At 38.6% G+C, this 23545-nt stretch overlaps 1 protein-coding gene and 1 pseudogene across 1 annotated transcript in view; one reads left to right on the forward strand and one right to left on the reverse strand.

Annotated features, from left to right (window-relative positions):
• Positions 1 to 23545, reverse strand: part of LOC126481052 (calpain-C) — a 453845-nt gene that overhangs the window by 16829 nt on the left and 413471 nt on the right. The window contains exons 8-16 of the mRNA XM_050104532.1: positions 20357 to 20529; positions 20082 to 20176; positions 19717 to 19830; positions 19464 to 19582; positions 19297 to 19342; positions 14852 to 14978; positions 14711 to 14769; positions 9658 to 9805; positions 1918 to 2034 (exon numbers count right to left, since the gene is read on the reverse strand). Coding sequence (XP_049960489.1) covers positions 1918 to 2034; positions 9658 to 9805; positions 14711 to 14769; positions 14852 to 14978; positions 19297 to 19342; positions 19464 to 19582; positions 19717 to 19830; positions 20082 to 20176; positions 20357 to 20529 — 998 coding nt within the window. The remainder of the gene's footprint in view (positions 1 to 1917; positions 2035 to 9657; positions 9806 to 14710; positions 14770 to 14851; positions 14979 to 19296; positions 19343 to 19463; positions 19583 to 19716; positions 19831 to 20081; positions 20177 to 20356; positions 20530 to 23545) is intronic.
• Positions 3015 to 3132, forward strand: LOC126482735 (5S ribosomal RNA; annotated as a pseudogene).

The raw sequence follows: 23545 nt of genomic DNA on the forward strand, positions 1-23545 counted from the left end.
TAGATTTACCCATGTTCACACTAGTATGGTTGGACCTGATCCAGTGTCACATGGATACAGATACTTAACATGGCCATAGGCAGATGTACAAGGTAGGCAGAGGCAACCCCAACTGCTGACATCTCAGTCAAAACACATTTTGGCTGCTCTCTAGATGTTACAACCATCGGGGTCATCAATTTTAATCCACTCTGTTCCAGAAACCATCCAAACTGTACAGCTTTTAGTAACACCATACAATTAGCTACCACCCCACTAGTAATGGTATGAGAGAATGGTGTCACAGAACCTTAAAAACATCACAAATGTGTTGCCAAGAAAAGTGGACAAAGTACTCCCCTTAGTGCTCTTAGGTCTCCAAACAGCATACAAACCTGATATCCATGCATCCAAGCCCAAAATGGTTCATTACAATCCCCTTTACATTTCAGATGACTACTTAGTGCCAGCACCACTGCTTGACACAACAGAATTTCCGCATTTAGTTCAGCAGTTTAAACACCACTGAACCAAAACTGCTGCCCACCTTCTTCTCACATGTCAGCCATCAGATGTTTGTACACAAAGACTTGCATAACTGTTCACATGTGATGCTGCATAATGGATCTGTCCGATCACTGCTACAGCTGCTGTACACTTGCCATTTCCCAGTAGAGTAGATGACTAGATGGGATCACACCATGGACATCCTATACAATGGCACACACTTGAAAGTTTCCATAGGATATGTTAGATAGGCATGGAGTTTACTCTCAATGGCCCTGTAAACTTTGCCAACACCTCAAGCCACAACCAGTCCAGAGTCACCAGTTCATACATCCGAGACACTGATCATCCCGGCCTCACAACTAGTGGATACTCCTACACTGCAGCCAACAGCATTGCTGCCACCATAACATCCGATCCACTCAAGAGTCAGTTGGCAAATCTTATTCAAGTATCAGGACGTTCTAGGTGCTCCACACAATAGGGGCAATGGGGCAAGTGCAGGTAGCAGGGGAAAATGAATGATGGTGATACATTTTTGTACTTGTGTGTCATGGCAATATGAAGTGAATAAAATCAAATGAACTCTCCAACATGATAAGTTTTGTTAACTTTGCCACATTACTTTAAGTTCAGTCCATTTCCTTTTAGTTTCTTTTATCAGAAGAATGAAATGAAATGTCGTGTGACGAGGGCCTCCCGTTGGATAGACCGTTCGCCTGGTGCAAGTCTTTCGATCTGACGCCACTTCGGCGACTTGCGCGTCGATGGGGATGAAATGATGATGATTAGGACAACACAACACCCAGCCCCTGAGCGGAGAAAATCTCCGACCCAGCCGGGAATCGAACCCGGGCCCTTTGGCTTGACAGTCTGTCGCGCTGACCACTTAGCTACCGGGGGCGGACTTCAGAAGAATAAAAAGCTAATTTTGTATGTTCTAAAGCTACATACAGTTATTTATGTGGATAAAACACTGTTAATTCTAATAAACCTCCCTGGACTCTTCCACTATCATTTTCAATTGCCAAAACATGTTTATCATTTCAGTAATATTCCAGTTACAAATTTCTTAGCTTTCCTGTTTGTGCAACCTGTATTTCTAATTTGGGTAATTTCATCATGTTAATTTTAAGATCATTCTGCACTGCTTATTTGAGTAAATTTTTTGTGCTGAAAGGAAAAATGATATAAATGCACAAATAATCATCCAAGTAACATCATAACAACTTTCTTCATAAAAATGTTATTTTCAATTGTAGCGTATTAACTCCAAAAACTAAAATAAAATATATGTAGCGACAGTTAGAACACCTAAGATTTTTTTATTATATACAATTATTAAGTCAACAATGAAATCTAATCTCTCTGGTACTCCCTGCACAGTATGAGTAATATTTATTCTTTAACACAGTTTAAATTGATACTTACTAAATGCCACAGTGAGATGAAGAATAGCAGACACAAAATCACCAAATCGCAAAGTTCCATCCTTTCTCATGTAGCGAAGAATTAAGATTGATAGAACATCTGTGTTAAGTTGGAATCCTAAAAAATTAAATCATACTTCTTTAAGAATGAACACTTTTTCAATAATTACTTTCATATTTAAAAGTCTGTCAGAGTTATATAACTTACATATTAACTAAATGTGGAGAGGGAATATAATAAAATGAAGTGGAGATGGTGGTAGAAATGGCATTGGTGGTTCTCATGAGAAGGTTCTTCATTGCCTCCTTAGTTTATGTGTCATTACTGTAAGAGATCTCAAGGTGCACTTTTAAAGGTTGTCCATCACATGCCCAGTATCTGTAAAATCTTCACAAATGGCTACCTAAATATTTCATACAATCCACTGAAATTATTTGTTTCACTGAGGTAACCTGTGAGCTCTTTAGACCTCATTTTCTTGCAGAACTCTCTAAATTCAGTACAGCAAATGAAAGATAGTTTTCAACAAATGCACTGCTGTTGTTGTAATGAAGATTACTTGGTCACAAATACTGGCAGGAGCTGAAGAATATTATACTTGCCTGAATCCTCTCAGTTTCTGCTGAATCAAGTATAACAGTACAACTGAGGAGGTAGCAGTTTTTTTCTGTTTTACTGGATTATATTTAAATGGCATATGTGTGAACAGCATTAAGGAGTTTATTGACACTTTATTTTTAATGCAGATTAAGTTGTGGAAACACTAGCATCACTGGCCAGAAAAAACAACTCGTGGCCTTATCTATGACAGTTGACGCGTATAGTTTGTTCAAGTGCACTACATCATGTATCCTTGTTTGTATAGAATTACTATAAAATAAAGTGTGTTGTGTACTCCACACCACTACGTTGTCTATCATTCACTATCACTACATACCAGAGTTCCACACTGGTGACCCCCAAATATCATATTGTGCCATATTTTCTGGCCTTACTAATAAGCCGGTTACCACACAATGACAATACAGCCATAATCACACTAGGCTGTTAATCATTTTGCACAAACTGACTAATTTTCCTGCATCCTTGTTTCATATGGCAACAGCCTTGCCGCAGTGGACACACCAGTTCCCGTTAGTTCACCGAAGTTAAGTGCTGTCGGGCGTGGCCAGCACTTGCATGGGTGACCATCCGGGCCACCATGTGCTGTTGCCATTTTTCAGGGTGCACTTAGCCTCGTGATGCCAATTGAGGAGCTACTCGACCGAATAGTAGTGGCTCCGGTCAAAGAAAACCATCGTAACGACCGGGAGAGCAGTGTGCTGACCACACGCCTCTCCTATCCGCATCCTCAGCTGAGGATGACACGGCGGTTGGATGGCCCTGATGGGCCAATTGTGGCCTGATGACAGAGTGCTTGTTTCATATGATGATGATGAGCGTTTGGCGTCATTGGCCGGGAGGCCCCTCGCGGGGCAGGTCCGGCCGCCATATCGCAGGTCTTATTACATTCGGCGCCACATTGGGCGACCTGCACGCCGGATGGAGATGAAATGATGATGAACACAACACAACACCCAGTCCCTGAGCGGAGAAAATCTCCGACCCAGCCGGGAATCGAACCCGGGCCCAGAGGACGGCAATCCGTCACGCTGACCACTCAGCTACTGGGGCGGACCTTGTTTCATATGCCACACTACAATGTGGAACATTTGAATGCAATGCATCAATCTGTGTTCAGACCTGAAACAATGACACAACTGTGTACTGAACAGACTCCCCAGTGCATCTACAGTGTTCTGCCCTCTCTCAGTGCACAAGAGATGGCTCATTTGGACATAGAATATATAATTGACATATTTGGTGCTCCTCAGTGTCACACCTAACACTCTCCAAAGAACTGAAATTCAGGCACAAAGTGCCATTACCACATTACCATATCAGACAGTGAAACACTAGCCAACATGCTCTTATCAATGCTATCATTTCGACCACGTCATATTCAGACAGAAAAAATTTTCACAGTTGTGCCTTTCAACAATTTGAAGAGTGCTTGGACATTATTTTCTGTCCTAGTATTTTGTACAATTGGCAATGTTTAACCTACACCAACAACAATGGCAGCCATCTTGCCTCACCACAACCTCCACTCACCTTGTGACAGCAGGAACCTGAACCACTATGTTGTCTATCATTCAATATCACTATGTAACAGAGTTCCATATAGTCATTAATCTTTTGACTGCTTTGTTGTGTCACACCACAAATTCCTCTCCTGTGTCATCCTTTTCATCTCCAACTACCACTTGCACCCAATTTCCTTGATTATTTGTTGGATTTATTCCAATATGTGTCTCCTTCTACAGTTTTTACCTTCTACACTTCCCTGAAATACCATATAAGTTATTCCTTTATGTCTGAACACAAGTCTTATCATCCTGCCTCTTCTTCTTGCCAGTGTTTTCCGTGTGTGTTTTCCGTGTGTTCCTCTGCTCATCAGTTCTCCTCATTTCTTATCTTATTTGTCTGTAGTACCATATCTGAGATGCTTCAATTCTGTTCTTGTCCTATTTCCCCACAGTCCATTATTAACTCCCACACAATGCTTTGCTCCAAATGTATAAGAGAGGATCAGATAGTAAGACAATAATTTTTTTCTACCCTGGTATTGCAGCTTTAATGTTGAAATTTCATGAAGATGTAATTAGAAGTTTGCACTACAGAGGGTATTTTCTTTTAATGTGTGGCTCTAGCAAGAGAAGCCTGGCACACATGTGACTGTCATCAACTTGTGAAAAGCAGTGAAATGTAGTTCGATATCTGTGGGCCATAGTGCATAAACTGAGTAAAATTCACAGGGACATGCCTGGCATGTATGAACACATCTGAATGGGCTGTAGCAATCTCTCCAGGTGGTTTACATTCTTCCACGAGGGCCACATGAACCACAGTGATTTACGGTGCTCCGGGCAACCAGTAACAGCTGAAACCAGTGGGAACATTGGAGCCGCTGCAGCAGCTATTTTGAATGACTAGTAAGTGAACTGCAAATCTTATCACAGCAGTTCAAGATTCTTATGGTATGGTGTATGATATTGTTCATGACAAGTTGAAATTTTGTAAAGTTAGTGCTAGTTGGGTGCCTAAGAATCTGACAGACAACCACAAGGGCCAGTGAATGATGACTGGCTTGGATCATTTAACACATTACACTACAGTAGGGCGTGACTTTCTGAAAGGAATTGTCACCGGTGATGAATCATGTGCACACTACTATATGCTCGAAACCAAGCAGGGCCTCTATGGAGTAGAAACATGATGGTTCCCCAGTATGAAAATAAATTCAAAGTGACTCAGTCTGCTAGGAAAGAGCTTGTGACAGGTCCTGGGATATGCATGGTGTGTAATTGGTGGACTTTGCTGAGCATGAGGCCACTGTGAATGTTGCAGCCCATATTAAAACTATGTCTAAGCTGTATTGTGCCCTTCATGACAAATGCCACACATTAGTGCTGATGCCAAAGTTCATGACAATGATCGCCCAATCCTACTGCTCCTGTTCATGAGAAAATCGCCAAATTTTGGTGAGAGGTGCTCCAGAATCCACCATACAGTCCAAACCTTGCACCATTGAACTTTAGTCTGTTTGGTCCCATGACGAAATTCCTGGTTGGCGAAGGTTTTGCAACAGATGCAGAAGTGAAATCAGCAGTCCATATATGGCTATACTCCAACCAAACAGACTTCTTTGAACACTACATATTTAAACTGGTTCCATGATGGGGGAAATGTGTTGAGAATGTAGGGGATTATGTAGAAAAGTAGGAAAAAGATGTAAGTTCATTTATGGTTTTGTTACCTATTAAACTTTTTGGTAATAAAATTATTGTGTGTTACTTTCCGATCTTCCCTCGTACATTTGCAGACATTTCTTCCTCACATTAAGTCCTATGTTTGATGCAAGTAGACTTCTTTTTGTGATGAATGTCCTCTTTGCCTCTGCTAGTCTGCTTCTTATACCCTCCTTACTTTGTCAATTGCATGTAATTTTGCTTTCAAGATGGCAGAATCTCTTAACTTCATCTACTTTATGGTCCCCAGTTTTAATGTTATGTTGGTCACTAATTTCCTTTCTATTACTCCTCATTACTCTCATCTTTCTTTGGTTTAGTCTTAATCAATAGTGTGTACCCATTACACTGTTCCTGCCATTAAATAGGTCATGCCATTCTTCTTCACTCTCACTGTGGATACAAATGTCATCAGCAAAGTGTAACATAGATATCCTTTTACATCGTATTTTAATCTCATTTCTGAAGCTTTCTTTTATTTCTGTCATTGCTTCTTTAACACGGACTGAACAGTAGAGATGAAAGACTGTATCTCTGTACTACAACCTTTCTAATCCAAGCATTTTTTTTTTAATTTATTTATTTACGCTTATAGTTCCATAGCACCAAATTGAGGCTTCAGTCGCAGTGGATGTGGAATGAGTCAGTACATAAAAATACATCAGAAAATTTAGATAATTAAAAAAAAATTTATATGAATCCCATTCAAATGGAAGCTGCTGGGTATATATTAGTGTAATTAACAATATAAGACAGGAATAGAGTTATTTCATTTTATTATTTATTTATTTTATTTATTTATTTATTTGGTTGGTTGGTTGTTTTTGGGGAAGGAGACCAGACAGCGAGGTCATCGGTCTCATCGAATTAGGGAAGGACAGGAAAGGAAGTCGGCTGTGCCCTTTGAAAGGAACCATCCTGGCATTTGCCTGGAGCGATTTAGGGAAATCATGGAAAACCTAAATCAGGATGGCCGGACGCGGGATTGAAACGTCGTCCTCCCGAATGCGAGTCCAGTGTCTAACTACTGTGCCACCTCGCTCGGTCTATTTATTTATTTCAAAAATACACTGGCAGAGAAGAAATAAGCTATGTGGAATTCCTTCCATTTAGACTTGAAAATGTGAGGATTACTGCTAGGTCAGAACTGCCTTTAATTCTTGTGGTAGCTTAATGAAAATGGATGCAGTAGAATACTGTACACATTTCTGCACAAGAGTCAAGGAGATGCAATCTGTATGCAGTTCGGATTTATGCCTTAACTTAGTAAAAGCAGTGAATTTTTGTAAATAAGCTCATATTGTTAACAAAAAATGATTTTAAAGAAAATGTATATTAAGAGGAAAATGTCAGAATTCCCAGAGTCCTCAACAGGAGTTGACAACAGGTTTGTGCACTTACACCACTTATTGCTTGAGCTGCCCCTTTTATGAGCCAAAACTACTCTTTGGGAATGGGAATCCCAGAATATAATGTCGTATGTCAGAAGTGAATGAAAATACTCTAAGTAGACTAATTTTCATGTTGGACTATCATTTACTGCAGATACTGTTCTAAAACTGTTCTACCTGCATTCAGTATTTAAATAAGATCTCAAACATGAGCTTTTCATGTCAGTTTACTGTCTATTTGTACAGCTAGCAATCTGGAATATTCAGACTCATTAATCATATGCCCATTCTGAGTAATCAAAATATCAGTTTCAGCTGAATTGTGGTAAAAACTGAGTCTTAGTGTGATTACCATCACTTTATTTTCTAAAAGCTATGAATTTATGTCTTTAATTGCACTGTTTGATACATCACCTATGTTTCACTCAATGTCTCATTTCCAAGCTAGTGTCATCAGCAAACAGAAATATTTTAGAATCATCTGTCATGTTCGAAGGTATATCATTTTTTTTTTTTTTTTTTTTTTTTTTTTTTAGAAGAAACAGTAGTAGTCCCAAACTGACCCCTTACACATCCTGTCTTGACCATGCCCCAATCACACACATCACAACTCTGCTCCTCCTCTTATTCCTTAATGGCCCAACTTCTGCAGTAATATTTAGTAATCAACACAATCGGACACCTTAATTAAATCACAGAAGACATCTAATGTTCAGAACTTTGTTCAATCCATCAATATCTCACAGACAGAATAGAATGCAGCATTTTCAGTTGTTAAACCCCTTTTAAAAACAAACTGTATGACTGATGGCAAATCATGTGAACTGAAAAACCACTTTTAAAAACAAACTGTATGACTGATGCCAAATTATGTGACCTGAAATAATCGGTTACCCTTACATATATGCCTTTTCATTAATTCTTGCAAAAACTGATGGCTTAGAAATAGGTCTTCAATATTTGTTTTCACCTCCCAGTTCTTTTACCTATTGTATATTGCCCATCTTTCCCTATAGCCTACACATAACATCCTGAGAATTTCAAACATCTTTAACCATTTTACATTGCCTAACACTTTTTCTAGGGTGACAAATCCTATGAAAAGGTCTTGATTTTTGTTAAATCTTGTGTCCATTACGAAGCATGATGTCAGAACTGCCTCTATAGCAACATTTTCCTAAAGCCAACAGATTATCATCTAACACATCCTCAATTTTGTTTTCCATTATTCTTTATATTATTCTTGTAACCAACTTTGATACATAAGCTGTTAAGCTGATTATGCAATAGTTCTCACACTTATCTGCCCTTCTTGCCTTCAAGATTGAGGGAATGATATTTTCTAAAATCTCAAGACTCAAACATTCTACAAACCAATTTGAATAGTCATTTGGCTGCCACTTCTGTTCCTTCCCTTAATACATTATTCCAACCATACACGATATTTGATTTTCACCTCCCTTTACATACATAATTACAAATTTAATATCCTCATATACTTTCTCCATCTCTTCATCTTCCACTCACAGTGGAAAACCTGGGATGGAATCAGAACAATATTGTGAAAAGGATAGATTGCTACTAACCATATAGAAGAGGTATTGTGTTTCAGTCAATCACAACAGAAAAGACAGCTATTCATTTGAGCTTCTGGCCAAAAGGCCTTCCTCTAAAGTAGAAAAAAAGGCACACACATTCACACAAGCAGAGCTCACACACACATCTTCTCCTTTAGATGAAGGAGTTTTGGCTGGGAGGTCAAATATATAGTTGTCTTTTTGTTGTGCCTTCCTATAACACTATGTCTCCTCTGTATGGTGAGCAGCCATCTATCCTTTTCACAATACTGTTTTCATCTTCTGCTAGTGACATCGGCATGTATACTTAAACTATAGTTGTTGGTGCTGCTTTTCCTGTTGATTGTGATGGAATAATCTGTCATTGAACTGTTAACAGCAATTCACTCTCTGCCCTACCTCCCTGTCCATGAAAAACCCCCACTCCCGTTACACCATTTTCTACTGCTGTTGATATTACCCCATATTTGTCCTGATCTTCTTTACATTTCATTTCACTGGCATCAACTTTAGCTTGAATCTGTGGATTTCCCTTTTAAGACTTTCTAGCTTCCCTACCAAAATTCCAGCTTTTGACAAATGTCCATGCCCTGACTCATAGAATGTTACCTTTTGTTGGTTATTCCAGGACACTTTTTTTCAGTTACAAACCACATATCCTATGGATACACAGTATTTCTCTTTAACTCAGTGGTTTATATTGCCTTTTTTGTCTTGTGTTACTGTATACCTTGACTTGTTCAATATCCCTGAATGTTCTCATTCATTACTGTATCTTTAGAACATGATGGGTGGATGGATGGATGGATGGATGGATGGATGGATGGATGGATGGATGGATGGATGGATGGATGGATGGGTGAATGAATGAATGAATGAATGAATGAATCAATGAATATTTCAGTAAAAATACAGACTTACCAACTTCCAAAAGGGCATCTCTTAGCCTTTCTGCCTTTAATATTCCAGTTTTTTCCTTTGTGTGGTTCTTAAAGGCTATCTGCCAGTATTTTAAGCTGCACATGAGATCTTTAAAATCATTGAATTTTAATCTTCCACTACCCGATGTCTGTCTTTGGTTAAGAAATATATACAGATGTATATTGCAACTTAAATAATGCAAATTATTGATTAAATGAACGTATGCCCATGTATTTTATAACAGTCTATAATAATTCCTGTCTACAGAACAAAATTTTTAATTCTGAAGCTGTCCTAATAACTACACACTCTATGCTGAAGAAGAGTACAGTACTTACATCTATTTTATAAAATGCTATACAGTTATTTAAGAATAAATTGACAAGTAGGTTAGGAGGACAAGTTCAATACAAATGTCTAGATGCATTAGTGTTGCAACATGTAGTTCCGACAGGCACACAGAAGTCTGAAACAGAGGATTAAAGCTAATGTCTGAATTAGATTCTAATGCAAATGCTTTATAGTCTTCATTATTATACAGAAAGCTGAAGAATGGGTGCAAGTAAGTGGATAGATAGCATGTACATCTGTTCATGCACCACATTCTTCGAAAAAAAATCTTGTAGTAGTAACAATGGAAACATCACAAATGTGAGAATGAAAAGGATAACATTAAATACATGCAGGAAAATGGTTTGAGGAGGTCTTCAGAATCTCACTAAATGTTGTATGTGTTAACCACTACCGCATTTACCATTTCCTTTCATTTTGGAAAAAAGATGTTTTTCTTAGTTCAGTTTTTATGGTATATGCCACATTTCTCTTCCATTCAGATTACATAAGTTGTCTATGTTGATGTTAGCCTTGTTCTAAATATAGTATAAAGTGTGTAGTATAATGTAAATACACACATCCAAAAAAGTTTTGCATCGCCCTGGTTCCCAGAACTCCTGAGAATAGACCTTAACTGTGGATATTGTATCACAGACACAATCCCTTTGACTGTTCAGAGGTGTTACTAAACCTGCCCAAAGATATAAACAACCATGCATGAGCAGCACCTATTAGACAGAGGGGTCCGACAGCCGATCAGTTCCAGTCATTTCACCAGTAAGGAAGCACACGGCTTGTGTTGCCTGTAATTCAACCATACCTAGACTGTCAGTACCATGATTTGATCTTGTCTGCATTGTTACTTTGTGCCAGGAATGACTCTCAACAAGGGAAGTGTCCCCAGAAATTGAGGAGATAAAGAGAGACAGGAACTGTCGATAACATGCCTCGCTCAGGATGCCCAAGGGCTACTACTGCAATGGATGACCACTACCTATGGATTATGGCTCGTACGAACCCTGACAGCAAGGCCATGATGTTGAACAATGCTTTTCGTGCAGCCACAGGACTGTGCAAAATAGGCTGCATGATGTGCAACTTCACTCCCAACATCCACGGCAAGGTCCATCTTTGCAACCACAACAACATGCAGTGCAGTACAGATGGGCCCAACAACATGCCGAATTGACCGCTAAGGATTGCCATCATGTTCTCTTCACTGATGAGTGTTGCATATGCCTTCAACCAGACAATCATCGGAGACATGTTTGGAGGCAGCCCGGTCTGGTTGAACACCTTAGACACACTGTCCAGTGAGTGCAGCAAGTTGGAGGTTCCCTGCTGTTTTGGGGTGGCATTATGTGGGGCCAACGTAATGCCGCTAGTGGTCATGGAAGAGGCCATAATGGCTGTACAATACGTGAATGCCATCCTCTGACCGATAGTGCAACCATATCAGTAGCATATTGGCGAGGCATTCGTCTTCATGGACGACAGTTCATGACCCCATTGTGCACATCTTGTGAATGATTTCCTTCAGGGTAATGACATCGCTCGACTAGAGTGGCCAGCATGTTCTACAGATATGAACCCTATCAAACATGCCTGGGATAGATTGAAAAGGGCAGTTTATGGATGACGTGACCCACCAACCATTCTGAGGGATCTATACCAAATTGCTGTTGAGGAGTGGGACAATATGGACCAATAGTGCCTTGATGAACTTGTGGATAGTATGCCACAACTAATACAGGCATGCATCTATGCAACAGGATGTGCTACTGGATATTAGAGGTACTGGTGTGTACAGCAGTCAGGACCACCACCTCTGAAGGTCACGTTGTATGGTGCTACAACATGCAATGTGTGGTTTTCATGAGCAATAAAAAGGGCAGAAATGATGTTTATGTTGATCTCTATATTCCAATTTTCTATACAGGTTCCAGAACTCTCGGAACCGAGATGATGCTAAACTTTTTTTATGTGTTTATTTTAGGAGTAAAGGAGATCACTCACCAAATAGCAGAAGTACTGAGTCATCAACAGAAATACATAAAACATAAGGAAAACTTGCTTGCTTTCAGAATAAATTTTTTATAAAAAATAGTATAAATACCAACAAACCCACATGCATGCATGCACACACACCTACGCTCCTACAGTGTGCCAGCTGGACACAGAACTTTGGGATTTCATTTCAGCAGGTGGACTTGGCTGGGCATGGGGTTGAGTCAGGTGTGGTGAGTAGAGGGAGAGGGAGAGAGAGGAAGGAGTCAGGAAGTGCAATTGAGGGTATTTAGCTAGCATCTCAGAGACTTGCAGCAGGTTTGCTAGCTAGGAATATGGGAGGGGCAGGGAGGCGGGTGGAATGTGGGTGGTGGCAGCTATATGGGCTAGGTATGTGACACACAGATACCAGATCTGGTGGGGATGTAGTGCATGAGGAAGGTACATGGAGATGTAGATTGGGAGGGATGATGGGACAGAGAAAAGGGAAACTGCTGGGCACAGGGTGTGGAGACAATTTTTTTTATTTCTTCATTTTAAAGGTACCTCCTTACATTATTATGCTGATTTTTCTCAGTTGTTGTTTGAGCAAACTGTTCCACAGTGCAACTATTCTTTTCACTTTTAATCCAATCCCCCTCTTTTACTTTTTTTGCATTCTTATTAAATTCAAAATATTTGATAGTTAGGCACACAATTTACTCTTTTTTCATATCTACAGTGTGCTCCCTAGTATTAAGTTTCAAGTATGACATCATTCTCTCTTCCTACAAGACTGATTGTGTAACCCCTTTCAGATCTTTTTAATCTAAAATCAGTTTTACAGTTTCATAAAGCCACTTTAAATTTTAATAATGTCATTAACATGACTGTCATCATAGACTTTTTTCCTCTATACATTTCTGAAGATGATGGATTTGTTACCAGTCTTTGTATAATGGTGCAGAAAGGAAAGATAGATAATTCTTGCATGTCAGGATGTACCATAGTCTTCTGTAGGCACTGTATACATTTATTGATGGTGTGGGGACAAATGTGACAAGTAAAAAGCTGCAGAAAAACCAGTGGTGATCATATAGCAGTTCTTTATAATTTGTCCAGCTCAAACAATCTTCTGAATGCGCTCTGTTTTCTGGTATGATCTGGTATTCTTTCATAATATTCAGTGCTGTAGCTGCAGGCAATGGCATACTGTGAGCAGAGAGGAAGTGCTGCCTAGAAGGCAGAGTGCTGAGCTGGCATACAGTATGCCACCTAAGGCAGCATGATGCCTTGATCATGGGCAGCCAACAGCATCATCTTTACTGTGGAAGTTTGCAGCATCCGAGCAGTACAATGACAGCATTGCACAGCACCAAAGTCTGGACTGAAGCTGAAGAGCAGGGGTGAGCAGTTGGCACAGCACTGGCTGCCCAGGCTGGGCATGCAGGCAGAGGTCCTCCATTTATGGCCCAGTGACAGCAGCATTACAGTGATTGCTCTGGCTGAAACAAACTGCATGTCACATACTGCCCTGTGGGCCAAACGATGATCAACATATTCAACCACAATGAAATACTGTTGCTCCCTATTGATTTCACAGTAACAGCAGTGTTTCTGGCTCATGCCAATTGTTCTGGGCTGGTTGACAACCCAATTGTCATAATCAGTTGCAATACCTCCTGCAGGGTGGCCCAGTGTAGTCTGTCAACATGGAGATGATGCAAAGCTGCTGAACACACATTCCATTGGCCAGTACCTGTCTTTGGTGTGGCCTGATTCCTTTACACTTGTAATGATAACCTACAAGATAACAGCAAAGTTCTTATTACTTTGAGCATCACTTAACATGTCTTATAATCATCTGTTTTATGCACATTGGGCAATGAATAAACCTCACCAATCTGATAACTCAATGTTTTGGCATGGTAAGGTTTATCACAGTCTTTACACATCCCTATAGTTGAAGAAGACTAGTAAGTCAATAGCAGCTACATTTGTGTGGTGGTTGTAAGCTTCTGTAGTGAAGCATAATTAAAATTTGTTCCATAACATGGAAATCAAAAGCTGTCACCTGTTCAGTACTGCCATGGATGTAGTTGAGGAAAGTAACTTGTAGATCCTAACTGACACAAAACTCTGTAGCAAATGAGTAGTCAGTATGTCAATAGATCCTTGCTATTTACTCGGTACTCACTTTTACACAGATAAGGAACACACATATTCACAGATGATATTCTGATGTGCGGTGCACACCAATATTACACAAGGATTATCACTGAAAGTGAGTCCCCTTGGACCCCAACCTAGTACTTCAATCACTTTGTTAGCTGTGTACATCTGAGTATGTTGAATATTTCTTTATGTGAGTCTGCCTTATGAAATTTCAAACACACAGTAGCACTCACATTCAATGTGTTCCGATTAAAGACTAAATTGCATGCAGCATTACAAGCCTTGTTATAAAATTACCACCAAAATTTTGTTATTATACTGTAATACTGGAACACAACAGTATGGAAAGTGAGAAGAAGACCTGTATCATATTAAGGTTGTGCTTCTCACTGACAAGTCACATAATATATGCTTATTTGACACTACACAGTGAATTATGTTTTTGAATTTTTGTTCTTAACATTTTGCCTATTACTTAGGTAAATTAAATTAGAAGTTTATCATAATGATGCACAAACAGTCCATATTTTACACAGGTTTCTGTGTCAATAAAGGATACATCTAGTGTAAGAACCACTTGTCTGCATACTTCCATACAAGCACAGCTCTTGATGTAATCTGAAACATTTTACAACACAGTTAGAGAAAGGTCAGATGCATAGAACTCAGAACATTCAAGTAATAACAAGATGGTATTTACCATTTGGTAAGCAAGCATCTAACAGCTCTTGTAATTCAAATGCATTAACAGTCCGATGCTCATCAGCCAACTGAAGAAAGACAGCTTCATATTGGCTGAAACTTTTTCCATCCAGTAAGGGTGGTGCCTACAGGAAAGAAAATGTTTAAATGAGGTAACTGCGATATGAGTTAGTCAATGTGAGATTGTAAATATGTTTGGATTTCATGCGTGGTACTCAATCTGAAGAAGTTTGATATTCATATTACTTAAACTTAAACAATTTGTACACACAGTTAGGCTTGGAATAATATAAAAAATGCTAAAGAACACTTTTTATATAGTATGTGAGTTATGTAAAGAACAAAACACCAAATAAGGTAAAAAAAGGGGAAAGAACAAAACCATCGGTAAATTACTTTGTGGCTTTTTTTTTGTTTCCATGTGTTCTTTTGCTGCTGTTTCTCTGTCATTTGCTGCTTCTTTCTTTTGTCTTTGTCGGTGTGCAGTTTTGCTTCATCTACACTTTTCATTTGTCTCTGCCAAATACACAGCATTTTTTAAATAGCTGCACACTTCATAATAAAGATGCTACCAATGTAATCTTTTCTCAGTTTAATCCTATTTAGGTGATCCCCATGTGATACGCTTTAGTCACAAATGCACTAAGTGCATCACTGCAGTAGTCTAAGTAAATCTAACTTTATTACTGATATTTCTTTAAACTATTTCTTTTCCTATTTTCCTCACACAATTCCCCTGGAACCTTTATTCAATTATTTATTTAGAATCTTATACTTACTGCTTATGCTACGACTCTTTTCCTGCTGTAACATTCTGAATTTTTGTATATTAATTTCATAAGATTGTGTAATAATCTGTTGTAATTGATAACACATTTGTTATGAACACTTTGTTTCTGATTCCCTTTGAATCATCCAGACTAGTTCTCACCATACTGAAACATTATTTTATTTGCCATAAATAATGTTGTTGAAAGCCTGAATCTGTGTAAATATAGCTTCAGAAAACATATCAATGCATTAGTTACTGGTACGATCCAGTTATTACATGCAAATAAAGTATATGATTAAAAGTATCTGGGCACCTACCAAAGGACATTAATACAGGGTGTATCCACTCTTCACATTTACAATGGCTTGAACACTGCTGGGGATGCTTTGAATGAAAGTTGTGACTCAGGTCTAGGTCAGTCCATTTCAGAAATGTTCAGACCCTTCCACATTTAGTGTTTTCTTAATCACAATAAGGGGAATACACCCTAACTACAAAAAACACATCCATACCATGTGTTGGCACAACAAATAATGGCAGATAATAGTCTCCCTGCATTTGCCAAACCCAAACCTTTCCACAGGATTGCCACAGGGTATAGGATGAGCCATCATTCCAAATCACTCATTTCCAGTCCAGTCCAGTCCAGTGGCATCATTCTTTACACTACTTCAAGTGTCACTTAGCACTGACAATAAAAATGAGTGCTTATGAGAAGATGCTCAAGCATGGTACCGCCTTCGACACATTCACTGTGTTAGCTGGACTGCTGCTAGCACTTCAGAACTTGTAAGCAGTTCATTCCACTGATTTCATGTAATTTTTTACAACCATTTTCCACAATTCTCGACAGTTCCAGTCCATCAGTACACGACTTCTGCCTGTTCTTGGTTTAGCTGTGGTTATTCTTTCAAATTTCCACTTCACAATCATGTCACCAACAGTCAATATGTGTATCTTTACAAGGGTTGAACTGCCCCTGATGGCTACATTACTCATGTGATACCAGTGAATAGCAAATGTTTGTAGTCATTGAGTTCTACTGACTGACTCATTCTGCTTTTACTGCTTCTCCACCAACAACACAATACTTCCTGCCTCCTTATACATAGGTGGGTCCACTCTCATGACATGTAGTGGTCAATTCCATTCAGAAGGTGACATCTGAATACTTTTGATCAAATAGTGTAAGTTGACAATTACCTGCTTCAGGTAATGTTCCTACAAGCACAACTTATTACATGAAAGTGCTGACGATGAAACATCAAACTAACCTACTATATTAATATTGCCAGATATATTCCCAACTCATAAGCAGAGGTAGGATATCCACTTACCTGTATTTCCTATTATCATTTTCTTTATGCCAACAAAACATATATTACATAATTTTTCTGGTGCATTTTTATTTAAACTTTCTTTAGATGTAAATTATTCTTAAGATTGCCTCTGAAGCATCACCTTCCAGTTCTGGCACTTTCAATTTTACACCAATACAAGCTATAATTATTAAGATTTATTTATGTATTTATGTACAACTTACTACAACCTTATTATTCTAAGGTGGTTCATTATACACTGTATATTTTACATTTCTTTCAGTATGAGATTGAATGTATATATTAAACATCTACTTCTAAAATCTAGTCTTATTAATAACAAAATGTAGAAATTAAAGAAAGCAATAAGACAGAAGTAGAAGCAAAAGAAAAACCAACAGAACCCTCTGTCCCTATTCTGTTATTGTGGTAAACAGAAGTCTTGGAATAGCTCAATGAAAATATTCAATTTTGGAAAATATAACAGGCTAGATAAAAAAATCTAGTCACAAAGCAGCAGCAGGGAACTCACATACAAAAATTATAGAAAAGTGCAAGCTTTTGGAGCCAGTGGCTCCTCCTTCTGGTAGAAGGGAAGTAAGAGGGATTTCCTAAATCTCACTGGTTTCTCCTTCATCTTCCTTCCTTCCCACTCAACTCATCTGCCAGAAGAAGAAGCCAATTGCTCAAAAAGCTTCAATCAAATGTCTGAATTTCTGCAGAAGAATGCCAGCCCATTCTTCCTCAACAGATGAAGCCAAAGAAGGTAATTATATTGGATGCTGGAATCTGGACCAAAGCTGACATTCTAACTCATTCTAAAGGCATTCCATGGGGTTCAGGTTGGGACTCAGTGGTAGGCCAGACAATTCCAGTAATGTTCATATCCTTCTACATTTAGTGTTTTCTTAAGGGGAGCACACCCTAACTATTAAAAACATTCCCATGCCATAACATCACCTCCTTGGTACTTCACGTCTGCCAGAAGAAGAAGAAGGAGCCACTGGCTCTGAAAGATTGCACATTTCCAAAGCATTTTTATGTGTTTCCCCATGGCACCAGTTATGAGTAGATATTTTATCTGTCCTGTTATAACATATTTTGGAATTTCTCAAGTTTAATGGCCATACAGTTCTCTACATCTGAATTTATCCCTATGTCAAACTATGGCCAAATGATTCTGCAGGGCTTAAAAGCACTCAAGCCTTTTTATTGGCATTTGAGTTCCTATGTCTAAAATTTTTTATGTATAATTTAAACAATTGTGTATTCAAATTTAACACATCAGTAATTAGCTTATTCATCAACAGCCCATTCTCAATCAGCACTATCATCATCTAGCTTAAAATGTCCAATGAGCTTACTTCCTCATTTTTCCATTCTAGAGTTGGTTCTGCTGCTGTTGTTCATTTTTGTGCATACACTTTAATCATAATTGACAATATCTCTATGTTCCATATTGTAAAACTCATACTGCAGTAAAGTAACTTCCATCCTATGGCATCTTAATGTAAAGTACTATGAAGGACCACACGTTCAAGTGTCCCTATTTCTCCACAATTGTTGAGAGCTGCTGCCCATTTCCTTATTCTGTGTACATATGTGGGGTAATTATCACGTCCAGCAATGAAGTGCACCATTCCTATAGTTGAGTCATTAAGGCACAAATGTAGTCTGTCTTTGCCACTTGGGAAAAGTTATACAGATGCCTACAGGTAATCCTATTTTTCCAGTCAGACTGTTATTCATTTGTTCTCCAAGCTCAGATTATGCTACAGATATTTACCTCTTTAATCATTTGCCCTTGTTTCAGTCTGCCTTCATGTAACTAGTGGATTCTGCTCTACATCATATTTGCCTGCTGAGTCTGAAAAGTATACTCCTCTGCACCCATCTACGGCTGAACCAACAATTATTGAATCCTAACCAATGTGATGTTTGACTGGCTGTAAAGTTAACTATGACACTGAAGAAGCCGTCATGGTACACCCTAATAACATGCGACAGTATCTGGCAGTTCATGTTACTGGCTGACACAAACTTGTGCATAATGATTCACTGCTTTTTCTGTGGATAGCTTAATATGTGTCATAAAATTCCTCCTTTTATTAGATTGGACTTACAGAAGTTTGCACACCTTGCTGCTTGATATGGAGGTTCTATTCATTTTAATCATGTAGTTTCTTGTCAAAGTTAGCTGGTATTTGAGTAGCATGTACATTGTTTTGCACGCTTCTATGGATGTTTACTATTCAAACACTACCATCACAACTGCCTGAGCACAGAACCAGCCCTACAGTTCTTAAGATACTGAATTTATGTAAATAACTATGGAATGATTTGCATTCTTACCTTGATAATTGCTGACTTAACTAATGATGGGTGAATGTCCAACAACCTAGAAAAAGAAAAAAACTCATTGGAACTTAATTCTGAGAGAACATTTCATATGCCTTTCAATACCAATCAAGAGAGGTTTTAAAATTTAAAAAAAGAATACTTTAGCATTCTTTACATACTTTAATTTCAGTGGTTTGCTGGAATAAACCCTTAGTGTGAAGCTTGACTCTTGACTTGGTTCAAAAGTAGTTGGTAATACAAGATAACCACCCTGCTCAAGCTGACATCTGTGGCTGACCTGGGAAGATGAATATTGAACAAAATTAAATTTCAGAAGTGTTTTGACTTCAAATTTCAAATAGCACAAAATACTTTTGAAACCATCAATGAACTCTTACAGTATCAGATAAGTGGCATAAGATTACAACAAACCTGTCTGCTATTTGTATACTGGGAGTTCACAAGGGATTTATTTTTCTTAAAAAATGTCTTCCCAATAGTTTCAGTGCTGTTTTTTGGTAATGAGTATGCTGTAAATCCTATGACCTGCAGAAGAAAAATAAAGTGATATGCTGATGCTGCACTTACATGGCATCAAAGAAGTAATTATTGCAATACATTACAGTCTAAAGATGAGCATTATCATAGCAGCAACAGTGTTTGAAGAGACACATTATCTTGGTAAGAATCAAGGAATAGCTTGGCCTAATCAGAAACAAATTGCTATATGAAAACTAGTAGAGGTTAGAAAAATAAGCTAATCACTGATTTGTGATTTGAAAGAACTCTTGTCTTACCTTTGGTTCCATTATACTGTGTTGATTCAAAGAAATTATAACTTCTTCCATCTCACTCAGTATGAGATGTAACTGCGGATTTATGTGGAAAGTGTCTGTAATGAAGAAGGGAGACTTATTTCTTGTTTCATATTTAGTGTAAGTTTCAATTACTTCATTATACATTCATTAAAGATAGTTGGATTTTAAAGTTATTCAGCATAAATTCACAATACACAATTGCTTATTTTAAAATTTTTGCAGTTGTTGGTTGCAGGTTAACATGAAATCCTTACCAGGATTATTTCGGCAACCACCAGCAGTTACTCCTCTCCTCCAAGAGCCCTGATAAAGTCGCATTTGCCATGTGTTTTTATGATGAAGTGATGGCTCATCTCGACTTGTATCACTGTCCAAATGGACAACCTCCAGGTGTGTAAATGTCTTCACAAAATCTGAATAGGATATCCTGGAAAAATGGACATAATGAGAGTAACTTACATTTTAAATCAGAGTTACACAGCATCATTATGTATTATGTCCTTCAAGTCATTGAGTTCACAAGGATTTCAACTCTGTAAAGTCATATGTTCTAATGAAAGTAAGCTTTTTTCCCCAAACATAAACATGGTGATTCCAGTTGTGCAAGCTAAGCAATTCGTGGTTCTCATTTTTGGTCTTCAAGATGAGAAATACCAATTGATTGATTAAAATTAATAAAAATTATTTGGTCACATTTTATTTCACTGTGGGTAGAGTATGTACTTGTAATATAAAAACAAGTAATCTTACACTAATGTACCAATATTTAGTCTACATATCATATTTAAAACAAAGAATTGGCAAATATTATAGTAATTTTATACACATGCATCTGTACATTTACATTCAGAATTTAAAGTTATTTACGTACCTTTTCATTCAGGTCACTACTGGTTGCTTATTACTTGTCACACGAGGTAGCATTTTCATTGCTTATAATAGCATGTAGCTATAGTGCAGATCAATTGGATGGCAGTTCTGTTCACTGGTGCATCACTGTTTATATTGTAAAGTGATAGTGGATATGTTTTACTTTAATGAGAGACTAGAATTTGCTATCATTCATGAAATGGCTATAAAGGAGTGTCTTTGGATGAGATATTATCAGTATGTGCAGACTGGGATGCCCTTAGTGGACACACAGACCTGCAGGTAGTGCGGAATGTGTGTGGTAATTATGATGATAAATAATCACTCGAACTCCCATCACTTACTATGAATACTTTTATTCTTGCAGAATATACACAATGTGTGTAGAATAGAGTGTGTATTACAGAGAACTGATCTGGCAAAGATACAGTTGTAATTGCTGCAGTAGGGCCATGATATTATTAGGGGGTAGAGCCAGGGGTTCTACGTCCCCACTGACCTCCTGTCTTTCCATGTGTAAGTGTGATTGTACAGGTCATCTTACAAGACAGTAATAGACAAAAATACATTGCTTCGTTAGTAATGAAACACAGTGAGAGTAATTTTACAAGAATAGTAACATTAGCTTTCTATGTCATTCATATATGTCATCATTAACAGCATCACAAATCCTGTACATGATATATTGCTGATTAAACAATGGAAAATCCAGAATGGAATAATGACACTATTATGAAAAGGATAGATGATGTTTTCATGTTCGGTTTGCAGGGCACTCAATTGTATGCTCATCAATGCCCAAAACGAATAGATTTCTGCTCAACATATAGTGAAAATGTTGAGTTGCAGATGGGCACAACAAAAGGACTGCTAAACTAGAAAGCTTTCAGCCAAAAAGCGTTCTTCTGGATTAGACAAAACAAGCACACATTCTTGCAAATACAACTGTCACACACATGACCACTGTCTCTGGTTGTTTGTTTTCAACATTCACTGTCGGTCTACTCCCTCAGGTTTCATATTGTTTCAAAATGGTTCAAATGGCTCTGAGCACCATAGGACTTAACTTCTGAGGTCATCAGTCCCCTAGAACTTAGAACTACTTAAACCTAACTAAGCTAAGGACATCACACACATCCATGCCCGAGGCAAGATTCAAACTACGACCATAGCGGTCGAGCGATTCCAGATTGTAGTGCCTAGAACCACTCGGCCACTCCTGCCAGCACCTTGTTTCCCCATACTTCATCCGTTCACCTTTTTTGTGATTTTTTCCATGTATTTTGGTGTATTTCTCTATGTTATTTACGAATTTTCACCTATTTTTATCATCCACTGTGGATCCTTGCTCCTTCCACCCGTATCACTACAGAATCTTTCCTTATCCCTAACCAGAACCCAGTCCCACATACTGTTCCTACATTGTTGCTTGGCTCATGGAATCCTCCCAGATGGCCTTACCATCAAAATTACCCATCTCTGACTGCAACACTTCCTCCCACAATGACCTACATCCGTTCAGATTCTGCCAGTCCTTAACTCTCACCAACATATTCCTGCAAAATTACATCAATCAGGCTCAAACCTCCTTGCAATGTCTTCTCTCCATCCGTGAAATTCTCCTACTCTGCAATGTCAAATTCCTGCATCCCACCTTACATACAAAAACCCTTGCCCTCCAGGAACTACAGCAGCATGCTCAATGTCACCCAAGAAAACTCTCCAACTCATTCACTTCCCACTCCCACTTTGGACTACCGCTATCCATCACTTCTACAACAGCTTCCAAACCCTCCCCACATTCATTCATAGCTGACAGATTCTTCCTTGAAGACCTGCTACATTTACCCCACCCTCTAAAACTCCATCTGACCACCATACTGAATCCAGAACCTAAGCAGACATAAAAAACAGTCATGAATCTTTCTTCGAAAAGCCTCAGCCCCACAGAAAAGTCAGTCCTTTCCAAAGGCCTTACCTTTTGCAGCAGTCCCAAATTCATATATGCTGGACTTTTTAAAGACCTTCTCTCCTTCTCCTGGTCCCTATAGTGGAAACTCTGTTTTGCCACCCACCCTACCATCAAAGGCTCCCAAAGACCAATGTAAAACCTTGGCTGGCTCAGTCCACTCCTACATCCACCTGTGATCAACCCCCACTGCCTCCAGATCTCCCCGTTAACTTTCCAGAATTTCTTAACCTCAAACCTTGCATCACCTTCATTTTCCAAATCCCTCAAAATGCAAGCTAACTTTACATCCATAAAAATAACCACATATCACCACCTAAAAACTGATCCCAAAATTATAAACCTAATTGCTGGGAAAGGCTCCACCAGTGTTGTTTTGAACTGCAAGGATTACCTGGCAGAAGGACTCTGCCAGCTGTCAGATTCATCCACCTACAATCCTGGCCACAGTGACCCCACTCCTGATATCCTGCAGTATCTCTTACTCTCTTCAAATCATTAGGCCCCCGTCAGAACCTCTCCCCAGAGCCTATCTCTCCCCTCACCTCTACCATTCCCCATGCCCCCACCTTCTACATGCTTCTTAATGTCCACAAACTCAACC

The sequence above is a fragment of the Schistocerca serialis genome, chromosome 5 (assembly GCF_023864345.2).
Source record: "Schistocerca serialis cubense isolate TAMUIC-IGC-003099 chromosome 5, iqSchSeri2.2, whole genome shotgun sequence".
NCBI lineage: Eukaryota > Metazoa > Arthropoda > Insecta > Orthoptera > Acrididae > Schistocerca > Schistocerca serialis.